Source organism: Orycteropus afer, unplaced genomic scaffold, assembly GCF_000298275.1.
Source record: "Orycteropus afer afer isolate SDZICR_OR568_19922 unplaced genomic scaffold, OryAfe1.0 scaffold00432, whole genome shotgun sequence".
Taxonomy (NCBI): Eukaryota; Metazoa; Chordata; class Mammalia; order Tubulidentata; family Orycteropodidae; genus Orycteropus; species Orycteropus afer.
In genome coordinates, this window is record NW_006922019.1 from 2,018,131 (window position 1) to 2,030,618 (window position 12,488).

General features: G+C 39.4%; 1 protein-coding gene across 1 annotated transcript in view; it reads right to left on the minus strand.

The window, feature by feature from the left end:
- ATG7 (autophagy related 7) overlaps nucleotides 1–12,488 on the minus strand; it is a 345,292-nt gene that overhangs the window by 301,004 nt on the left and 31,800 nt on the right. The window contains exons 4-6 of the mRNA XM_042782730.1: nucleotides 10,472–10,549; nucleotides 4,920–5,036; nucleotides 3,611–3,760 (exon numbers count right to left, since the gene is read on the minus strand). Coding sequence (XP_042638664.1) covers nucleotides 3,611–3,760; nucleotides 4,920–5,036; nucleotides 10,472–10,549 — 345 coding nt within the window. The remainder of the gene's footprint in view (nucleotides 1–3,610; nucleotides 3,761–4,919; nucleotides 5,037–10,471; nucleotides 10,550–12,488) is intronic.

The window sequence follows — 12,488 nt, forward strand, 5'->3', positions numbered from 1 at the left end:
ATTATACAGCATATGACTATAATTTAAAAGATGAACAGAAAATGATTAGAAGGAAATATATAAAATGCTTACTTGAAAAAAAAATTTTGAAGCAGAAGCTGAAGAACTTTGTGAGTTTTTTTAAAACTTAAAGATGCAGATGGCAATAAAAATAATGAATGGAACTACCTACTGCAGTTCATTTACTTGCCAGTGTTCTCAAAATAGTGATACAGTCACAGCATTTTCCAAACAAAGGTGGCAAGCCATTCGTGAGTCCTAAATCATTTAGTGGGTCACAACTAGCATCCTTCAAAATGATAAAACAGAATAAAATAGAAAATAGAGTTCATTGTACCTAATAACCAAAACCCACTGCCATCAAGTCAATTCTGACTCACAGAGACCCCACAGGCCAGAGTAGAACTGCCCCATAGGGTTTTCAACGCTGTAAATCTTTGTGGAAGCAGACTGTCTCATCTTTCTCCCACAGAGTAGCTGGTAGGTTAGAATCACTGACCTTTTGGTTAGTAGCCAAATGCTTTAACCATTGCACCACCAGAGCTCCTACATCTACTAAAAAAAATGGAAAGTATTATTTTGTGAAACCTTTGTTTCAGTCATATATGTCTGGGTACATTCAAAGCCATGGGAGCTCTGGTGGTGCAGTGACTAAGGCATTTGACTGCTAACCAGAAGGCTGGCAGTTCAAACCCACCAGTCACTCCTCAGAAAGAAGACTGGGCAATCTACTTCCACAGAGATACCACCTTAGAAACCCAAGGAGGGATCACTATGAGTCAGAAATAACTGGACGGCAGTGAGTTTTAGTTTTTCTATTCAAAGCCACACAAAAATATGAACACTGAGTCATTATGTAACAGGTATTTTTAATTGTAAGTCACAACCACAAAAGTTTGACATTAAGTGATCACATTAACAACCAAAATTCATTCAAGGGATGGCAGGGAACCAATGAAAAAGGCATTTGCTTTGGAATGCCAGTTTAAAGAAAGCACCATTAGTGAAGTGGTATAACCTTCCTGGATGTACCAAGGGCTGCTGAACTGATAATCCTACAAATCTCAGGAGTGGAATCTTTGAAGGTGGCCCACTCTTTCTTTTTTTAGGTTTTTTATTTTTGTTTTGTTTTGTTTTAAAAAAAAACAAAGGGGTAAGAATGTTTCTTTTCAACCACTCAGAGAGGGAGATTTTGGATAGAGTGGGAGAACAAGAACAATGTGGAACAAAACTCAAAATCATTAAAAAAAAAAAAAGGAGGGGGGCCAGGTTTGCTGGTCTGATAGAGCTTGATGGAACCACTGAGACTGTGGCCCCTAATTGCCCTTCAGGTCTGGAATTGAACCCACTCCTGTGGCTTCCGGCCAAACAAAAGACAGACATATGAGTTGAACATGTACGTTAGATAAATACACGCGTTAGAGAAATCAATCATGGGAGAATAGAAGGGCTATGTATGCACAGGGAGGCAAGTTGAGGGGAAGGAGCACATGGGAGGGAAGGACAACAGGGAAGAGGTAACTATGGAGAGGAAGTGGAAGGGGAACTGTTGCACTGTGGTAAATTGTAGTCAATGTGATGAGACAAAGTGTATGTGAACTGCTGTATGGAAAATGAATTTGCTCTGTAAACTTTTACCCAAATCACAATTTAAAAAAAAAAAAGTTTGCTTTTCCTTGCAAAAGACAGTTAGCTACAAGACTCAGGGCATCAAAATCCCACTTTTTAGAAGAACAGGGGACTGAAGTTTGTTCACAAAAACAATTTTTCCTTTGAAACTGACAATTTTCTTTGAAAAAACAAATTTATTCTACGAAAATATAGCAGGAACAATTACTGTATGTGAGTAAAACTTAACAAAGCCTGTTTGTGTCCATCATCTCTTCACTCTCACAACCACCTATGAGGAAGGTGTCATTATCATATACTTATACACAACAAGGGAATGGAGGCCCAGAGGGGTGGGCTCATTAAGTTGCAGTTGCATCCTGAAGTCTGGCCTTCTTTCTGTATTCTAATGTGCTGTGAGCTAGTAAGAGAAAAAAACCAGTATCAACTGCCATCAGGTCAACTCTGACTTACAGGGGAGACTCCATGTATCTTAGTAGAACTGTGCATTACAGGATTTTCAGTGGTTGGCATTTTGGCAGACCACTAGGCCTTTCTTCCAAGGCACCTCTGAGTAGGCTCAAACCTCTAAACTTTCAGTTAGCATCCAAGCATCAGTTAACCATCTGTACCACCCAGGGACTCCAGGGAGAGAAAAGTGGATGCTTATTCTCTCATTATAGGAAGCACTCTGACTGTAGGAGAGAAAGTAAGTTATGTATGAAGCAGCTTCTGCTCCCTAATTCTCTTCCATTCTCCTCACTCACTGCACTTATTACCCGATCATTTATTGTTCAACTACATATGGGGTTACCATGAGTCAAAATTGACAGCAATAGACATGGAACCCTCAGACAGAGGGCATCTGTCAACTCCCTAGAGCTCTTCAGTATCAAAATTATCCCACTTGATCTCATAACTTCTTAATACTCATCAACATTTTATTTTTAATTCACAATCTCTTATATGACTAAAATAGCTTATTACATATCTGATCACTTCTAAAAGACATCTCCAGTACTCTTTTATTAATTCCAAAGAATTTTATTGAAGACCTAATGTCAGTAAGACAAGCGCTAGACATTATGTAGACACAGATAGCTACGACATGTTCCCTGCCCTCAAAGAGCTTACACTCTAATATGGTATAAAATATACTCTGTACAAGGTTTGTTGTTGTGTTAGTTGCTATTGATTTTAACTCATGGTGACCCCATGTGTAGTTGAGCAGTAAATGAAGATCAGATAATAAATGCAGTGAGTGGGGAGCTGGGATACATCACACATGGCCAGACCACTAAGAGAAGGCTTCATGGTGAAGGCAGAATTTAAAGTAGCTTAGGAATGAGTAGAATTTCATCAAGCGGGGAGAGGTTCTCAGGATTTTCACAGATAGAATATGTTTCAGGATGATGGTACAAAGATAAGCAAAAACAGAGACATAGCAGTACTTGATGCAGGGCTGGTGAAAAACAGACAAGTTAAGGTGGAGCAATGGTTTACAAGGAAAACAGTGGAAGATGAGGCAGGACAGGGAGCTCAGGCTTGAAGAAAGACACTAATTAGGCTCATATTCAGTGAATGATATAGTGAGTATTAGATGAAGATATTTCTGTAGTGGTGATACGCAAAACAGAACAAAAAGAATCTACCTGTTGAAGAGTGAGATACTCAGGGCCTGAATGGCAGTGGTAGCTATGAGAACTGAAATGAAGGAAGGATGTAAAACATACCAAGGAAAAACTAAAATAACTATCACTAACAGGAAGCAAGGAATGCAAAATTACTCTGAAATGTAACGGAGGTAGGAAAGTCTGCAGGAGGAGCTGATTTGGGAACTGCAGGAGTGGGTGAGAGCAGAGATAAGAAAATGTTCTAAAACATTCTATGGATGGCTAAAAATATCTAAATGAGCTTAAATTTTGGAGTGGTCTATCATAACATGAACTTCAGAATTTTTTTTTTCCCTAGATAATAAAATGCTATTCAAAATTTCTCTGACCTTTGTCCTTTGACCTTGGAAGAAATCACTGCAGTGTTTAAGCAAGGAAACCAGCACTGTGTCCTCATCATACTCGATTAAAAAGTAAGGTAAGGCTGTGACTCCTTCTGTGTGACAAAGATCATCATATGCACACTCAAGGGCTTGAATCTGAAAACAGAAAACATTCAGTTATTTTCCAGACAATTAGAAATCTACTTCTAGCTAAAAATTAATGTAAATTGAAAGGCACCTTAAAGTCAGAAGGCTGGAAATGACTAATCACATCTCTGTTAACTTGTTTGTAGCAACTGAACATCAAAATGCCCCTAATCATACCACTAACCTTTTATACAACACTTTCAGTGTGTCCAGTGCTGTATTTTAGACAGGGGCACAAAGCAACCCTGTATGGTACAACATGGCACTTCTCTGTGATGTTCAATGGTTTTTAGTATAAACACAGGGTTGTGCAACCATACATTTTTTTTTCCACACTTAATAGAAGTCCCATACCTACAAGCCACTACTTTTGATTTGTCCTAAAACTAACTTTTTTCCCCCCCAAATCAATATAGACTGCACCCTGGCTTCAGTGTTCAAGGTTTCAGTATGATATGCTTCATGAATTCAAATCACCTTGCCACTCAATATTTACCTTAACAGTAGCAGAATTCTTCAGTTTAGGGTCTCTGCTATACCAGCCTATTTTCATTGTTCTTCTCAGGACCATCTCTAACGACCTAATCATCTTTCTTAAACTGCACAGACTACCAGCCTCATTCTTGATGAAGAAGGTCTGAAACTGGGTACAGGGGGAGAAGAATGTCTTCTATTTTGTCTCAAAGACTCTCTGTAAAGACACTGGGCATCTGTGGGCATTTTTGCATTTCAACAAACAGTCATCAGAATTTCTGGCTCCTCTCCTGGGACAGAATAGAGAGCATAGCACTGAACTTACTATCTACTTAACAAAGAAGGAAGTCTTCTTTCCCAAGTATACTGTTTCATGTTTTCCCACAGAGAAAGTGAAGACCACATTTTGGTATATTCTTGCAGTCTTTTAAAAATGGTCCTATAATTCCTCCCTATTGGCATAGCATGTTGTCAAGTGTCACTGAAAACCTGGGAAAGTATTTTTCACTACTTTCTCAAAGTGATTTTACAAACATTTTATAAATAAGTCTACTCCTAGTTCCACCTTTGGAGGATTCCACAATCGTTACCTGTTTATCCAAAGCAGTACCTATTTGTCTTCAGAATGAACTAGGAAAACTACTCTTGCATATTAAACTCAATTTTGCTCGCATTTTGTTCTATTTTTTGATACCTGTTTTGGTGAAAACCTTTGATGCAAACCCACAGGCCCTTGGATGAGAGGTATACTATCTGGAAGACAGAGGGCAGGGTAGCAAAACCAATAGTAGAAGTGGTATTTCTTTAAATCCTAGAAGAAAACATAAAGTAAGATATTAGAATAGCACCAACAGTTAAATATTGTATAATCCCACTTATATGAAGTATCTAGAATAGGTAAATCCATCAAGACAATAGAAAATTGGTGATGAGAGGATGGGAAGGTGTGGGAGGAAGGGGATATGGGAAAAAAATCACCACAGTGTCCACTTAAAATTGATGAATTGTATTTTGGCTCAAGTGGTCTGTGCTGGACTGCTAATCTACAGGTTGACCGTTTTAACCCACCCAGTGGTACTGTGGAAGAAAGGGCCTGGCAATCAGCTTCTGATAATAATGCAGCCCAGAAAATATGGAGTACTTCTACTCTGTAACACATAGTGTTGCCAGGAGTCAAAATCAACTCCATGGCAACTAACAACAACAAATCTCAACAAAGATTAAAGAACAAGAATAGCACCAGTAATTAAACTGAAATGCAGCTACTAATGCAACTTCTCAGAATCGCTTAAAACAGAAAAACTGACACACATAAAATATGACCTGCTTGTTAAATATTCTCTTCAACAGAACTCCTGCAAGAATGCAGAGCACCTGTCTTTATCCCAAAACACTCCATCCATACACACCACCCACTAATATTATGATGATAAACATAATGTACTTTATTGGCTACTTGCTAACACAGAAAATGTTGATTAAGTGGTTGACATTATTGTCATCATTGTTAATACACAAAATGACTCTCAGAGGTAGCCATTATCATTCCATTTTATAAACAGAAAACTGAAGCTTAGAGAAGGATAAAAACAAAGCTGGTAAGTAGCAGCAAGGAGATCAGAACTCTGCATCTAAAACTGGAGATTTTTCCACTGTATCAAACATACTCAAAGTACCCTCTGTAGAGGCATGACTCTAAATCACAGTATTATTTTTTTTCACAATCAAATAAATTAAGCCTCCTATGAAAGAAGCTATGCTAATAATATACCTGTATATGGCTGAAACAATGTAGTGTTATTTTCAGAAATTTATTTTTGGTGAAATGCAAGTCAACAACTATAGCGTACTTGTTATGTACAAAGACCATCACCGGTCTATCAGTTTGTTGTACTGTGCTGGCTTATATGTTGCTGTGATGCTGGAAGCTATGCCACTGGTATTTCAAATACCAGCAGGGTCACCCATGGTAGACAGGTTTTAGTGGCATTTCCAGACTAACACAGACTAGGAAGAAAGGCCTGGCGATCTACTTCTGAAAATCAGCCAGTGAAAACCCTATGGATCACAACAGATATTGTCTGATACAGTGCTGAAAGAGTAGCCTCCTAGGTTGGAAGGCACTCAAAATACACAGTGGTTGCAACAATGAACTACAGCAGACCAACGGTCCTGAAGATGCTGCAGGACTGGGCAATGTTATGTTCTATTGTATATGGGGTTGTCATTATTCAGAGCTGACTTGATGGCAATTAGGAAAAATAACATGTATAAAGAAAACACTGGACACTCTGACAATAAAAAGATGAGTAAAATCCATTCCCAGCCCTTTGACAGCTGCTCACTTTATGCATGGGACAGAGATAAGATAAGGTCTTAATTGTAAAACTCATAGAAGAGGTTCTCAGTACTAAGGAGCACGGACCATATTAGAGGTTACATCTTCACAGAAGTATCTGACTGCTCCCTGACCAAGGGAAGGAATGCAGGGGGTAGGATTTGCAAAGCTGTCCTTGACAGTATGCCCACTCAGACAGATTGCTCATGCCTTGAGTTCCTGGAGCATCTATGGCCTGAATCACCTGTGTGGTAGGATCACACAGTTACATGGGCATCTGACAGATTCTTCACCAGTCTATGACCACTGACCACTAACACAGTTTATCTGGCTAATTAATATATCTTCCTGAACCTTGCAAAGAATGAAAATTGGGTGACTGATCAATGATTATTTTTTACTGAGATAGAAATCATATATCATAAAATTCATCATTTTAAAGTATACAATTTAGTGTTCAGTATATTGATGTGGTCGTAGCAACACCAACACTAATTCAAATCATTTCAGTGTCCCAAAAAGAAACCCCATACTCATTAGCAGTCATACCCAATCCCCCCTCCCTTCAGCCCCCGGCAACAACTAACTTACTTTTGGACTCTATGGATTTGCCTACTCTGGACTTTTCATAAAAATGGAATTACACTTGATAACTTTTTAAATATAAACTTATATATAAATGTATGTCCAGATGAGAAAGTCAAGTAATTACAGTTTCTGCAATCTCTAATTCTATCATTAATTGAGGAACTAACAACACATTTGACAAAGGCAATGACAACAGCAAAACAAACTGCAAAATTGAATTAATGAAATGTCTGTTTCTTTGAGTCCTAAAAACAGCAGAAAGGAAAGCAAAAACATCTCCAGAGACTATCATCTCTTTGTATTTAAATGATTTGTCATAACTGATCTTTAGCAAAAGGTTAAACAATTCAAGATCAAGGACTTCACAATTTCTAAGATGCTTTAGCAGGTCATCTTCAAGTCAACAGGCTTGAATTTCTTAGGATTCTTTTCAGGATACAAAGGATCTCAATTAAATTAAACACAAAGCTCTTTGTGTTTAAAGATTTCAAAAGATATAGGCTTTATTTTAAAGCCAAGGTAAGAATTCTCAGTAAAAAAGGCAAAAAACATACATACTAACTCTAGGAAATTCCTTAAAATTAGAGAAGAGCTAACATTACTTATCTCATTAAAAGCATATCATTGACTATGTTCTATTAATCAGAATTCTTGGCACAGAAAAAGTATTGAGGTTCAAGTAATAAAGCCAAAAATCTTCAGATCTTCCTACATCTAGCCAAGTAGAGAACCTACAAAATTATTCAAATTTACAGACAAATTATCAATGCCAAATTGTACCTAGTAAGGATCCCTGGGTAGCACAAATAGTAAAGCAATTGTTGCTGGTTTGAACCCACTCAGAAGTGCCTCAGAAGACAGGCTTGGTGATCTGCTTCTGAAAGTTCAAAGCCTTGAAAACCCTGTTCTACTCTGCACACATGGGGTCATCTTGAGTCAGATTTGACTCACTGGCAACTAACAACAACAAATCTGATGAAGAATGTAAACATTTTTGTGTCTCCCTCACTATTACACAGAGCGCTAGTTATAACTAGCTCCTAGCAGATAGCCAGGGAGCTCTGGTGGCGTAGTACCTAAGGCATGTGATTGCTAATCAGAAGGCTAGTGATTCAAATCCACCAGCCACTCCTTGGAAGGAAGAGTGGGCAATCTACTTCCATAATGATACCGCCTTGGAAACCCAAGGAGGGGTCTCTAGGAGGCAGATTCAACTTGACGGCAGTTAGTTGAAGAGTTGAGTTGAATAGATAGCCACCCTCTGATATAGCCTCCAGTTTGACTCCTATTCTCCCCTTTGTCTTGGGCAGTAAGGGAGGCAGCATTCAGAAGAAAAGAAGGTCTATTTCCTGGGGGAGGAAGAAAGGCAAGACCTACAACTTGGCCAAAGAAAAGGAAAAGTGGGGAGAATGATTAAAACCCAAACCTAATGAAGTTGAGATGAATAATATACTTAATACATATCCACATCAATATATTTATATGCCCACTCCAAAAAATTTATTCTAAAGAAGTAAAATTAGCAGGAGAAAAAAAATCATCATGGACAATACTGTTTACTGCAGCATTTTATAATAATGAATATTGGAAAAAACCTAACTGTACAGCAAGAGTGTATGAAACGTATGAAAACCAAAAACCAAACTCACTGCCATGAAGTGGATTCTGACTTATAGCTACCCCACTTTGGGTTTCGAAGAGATAAATCTTTACAGAAGTAGATTGCCCAGTCTTCCTTCTGTGGAATGGCTGGTGAGTTTGAACCACCAACCTTCTAGTCAGCAGTAAAGTGCCGTAGGTACCACACCACCAGAGCTCTTTGTATGAAATATACTTGACAGAATATCATGTAGTTGTCATAATTAGAAAGAATAAATTAGTTATAAAATACCCATATATGCAAGAATAAGTCAGTTATAAAATACCCATGTATGCATGCATCTCGTGTGTGTATGTATATGTGTGCACGCGCATACAGACTCCTGACATCTCTATTTGTTGTTGTTGTTAGGCGCCACTCTTTTCCAACTCACAGTGACCCCATGCACAGCAGAACGAAACACTGCCCGATCCCGCGCCAGCTCCATGATCCTTGCTATACTTGAGCTCATCATCGCAGCCACCGTGTTAATCCATCTTGTTGAAGGCCTTCCCCTCTTTTGTCGACCCTCCACCTTACCAAGCATGACATCCTTTTCCAGGGAATGATCCCTTCTGACAATATGACCAAAGTAGGTGAGACGAAGTCTGGCCATTCTTGCTTCCAAAGAGCATTTCGGGTGCACTTCCTCCAGGACAGATCTGTTAGTTCTTTTAGCAGTCCATGGTACTTTCAGCATTCTTTGCCAGCACCACAACTCAAAAGCATCAACTCTTCTTCGGTCTTCCTTATTCATTGTCCGACATCTCTATAGTCAATCCTTACTTTTCTCCTGTCTCCTTACCACCCAGGTGAGGTCCTTTCCTGTAACTTATTACCCCTTATGTTATCCCCCCACTTCTCTATGCAACATATTTTACTTTACTGTGATTTATTTTCCTCTTCAAGGCTGCCCTTAATCTGCACTTTAATTCAATCTCTCATATATAAAACATTATTTTTTCTATCTTTCTGAAAAAGACAAAACATCAACTGGGTGGGTGGTCAAGCCACATAGTGCAATCTCCTCTAATCCAGAAATCCCCCCTGGGGATAGTGGATCCCAAAAATTCCAACCTTATCTTATGCCGATGGTCCAACAACTGAGCTCTGCAGGACTGCTTTTAACAAAGACATTAACCAAAACCAAAACCAAACCCATTGCTGTGGAGTCCTTAACAACAACAACAACAACAAAAAAAAACCTCACTGTTGTCAAGTTGGATCCAACTCATAGCAACCCCTCCTTGAGCTTCCAAGGCAGTATCACTATAGAAGGAGATTGTCCAATCTTCCTTCCAAGGAGTGGCTGGTGGGTTTGAACCACCAGTCTTCTGGTTAACAGTCAAATGCCTTAGGCACTACCAGTCCTTAACAACAATGAAATCACTACTTCCTGAACTTGACTTCGTCAAGTCCTGAATAATAAAAGTCAGCCTACCATTTTAGGCACATTTTACTACAGCTACTACCAGTACAACTGGTAAAAATGGATAAATTTTGCATTGGGAATAAGCACCAGCACACTGGCAGCTAAAAAAATGACCATCCCTTCAACAACTGTAACTTGAATTCCATAATTTAAAAGCTTCACAGGGGGAAGCACAGTGTGCTGCTGGTATACTGGGTTAAGCCAGAGGCTTTCACTAGTCTCAGTGCAATAGAAAATGCATTTACTTACTGCAAATGTTAAGAGGAGGAACTTGTTGAGGAGTACAGGGTTTTCAAGAGCAGCCCCTGATTTTATGGATTCCCATATCTGCCAGAAGAAAGAAACACATCAAAGCAGGTTATCAAACATCTCTTGGAGCATCTCACCCTCAAAAGAAACACAGAGCTGCAAAATGCCACGCTCTGCTTCTCTGCAGGCCTGTCACTACTCACTCCAGGCAAGAAAGTAGGCCGTTACCTTACTCTGCCCACTTCACATTCCCTCTCCCCGAGCTCCACTCCAATTGGAATGTGAGAGAATGAAAAAACCCAGAAGTCTCCTCAGTGGGTCTCATCAGCATCAAAGGAGACAACTAAGTCATTTTCATGACTTCATTATTTCCTTCAACAAATATTTATTATTCTCTACTCTACACCACACACATTAGAGTTTCAGAAATAAAGGACACATTTCCTAGCCTGAAGAAGTTCACAGTCTAGATCCTCAGCCTGTATGAAGATGGTGCCTGGCTATCACTATCAGCCACTTGGAGGGGGATCGGTATAGGAGATCCTGGAGAGAGTGGGAAAACAATGTGGAATAAAACTCAAAATCATAAAAAAAAAAAAAAAAAAAGACCAAGTTTGCTTGTCTGAAGAGCCTGGTGAGACCCCTGAGACTATGGCCCCTAGCTGCCCTTCAGATCTGGAATTGAACTCACCTCTGTGGGTTACAGCCAAACAAAAGACAAGCATATGGGGTGAACATTTACATCAGGTAGATAACACTCCTTGGAGCAATCAATCATGGGAGAACAGAAGACTAGTGTTTGCACAGGGAGACAATTGTGGTGCGGGACAGGAATACATGGGAGGGATGGACACAGGGAAAAAGTAACTAAGGGGAGGAAGTGGGAAGAGATCTGTTACATCGTGGGGAATTGCAGTCAGTGTCGTGAAACAAAATGTGTATGAACTGCTGTATAGAAAATGAATTTGCTCTGTAAACTTTCACCCAAATCACAATAAAAATTAAAAAAAGAAGAAGAAGAAGAAGAAGCTCACAGTCCAGTGAGGGAGACAGGCTTAAATTAAATGTAAGAGTACATCACACAGGATTTGCCATTAAAGAAGTGTGCAGAACTCCTGGGGAAAAAAACTAGCTCTGACTTCAACTCATGGTGAGCCCACATATATCAGAGTAAAAGTGTGCTCCATAGGTTTTACAATGGCTAATTTTTTGGAATCAGATCACTAGGTCTTTCTTCTGACACACCTCTGGATGGATTCAAACCACCAAAGTTAAGTTAACACTGAGTTTGTTAACTATTTGCATCACCCAGGGACTCCAGAATTTCTGGGAGGAACACTAAACTGAACTGGGGGAGGGGTGCGACAGGGGAAAGAGTTAGGCAGAGTTCTTGCAAAAAGTGATCTTATTCTGGATTATCTTGCCCTTAGAGATGAAGAAAGGAGAACTTCAAGTTTGTGTAAATTCAGCAAAATAACAGCTAGCACTGGTCAGAAACTACTGTTACAGATATTTTAATAAATAAGATTAGTTGAACTTCTGGTGGCATAGTCCCTAAGGCATATGACTGCTGACCAGAAGGTTGGCAGTTCAAAACCACCAGCCACTCCTGGGAAATCTACTTCCCTAAAGATTACCGCATCAGAAACCCAAAGGGGATAGCTATGAGTCAGAATTGACTGGATGGCAGTGAAGATTAGTTGCTCAACTTTATGTCACTAAGCAAGATAATTAAGCAAGCTGAGCCAGTAAGATCCATTCCACAGTATGGGTCTAACAGGTAAATGAGCAGAGAGAAGTAACTTCCTGCTACTGAAAGAACAGGCTTAGAGGAGTGAGACCAGTGAGAAGCAGGTCCTACTCTGATAAACTGTGAAAGAAATGGGGATAAGGGCCCAGGAACTGCTGCGGAGTCTGGCCCCTCATAGGCGAGATTCTTGTGAGGAACAACTTGCTTTTTCAGATGGTATATTGAAAATTGGTGCAACACTCCAGAGATTCCTTTTTTTTTTTTTTT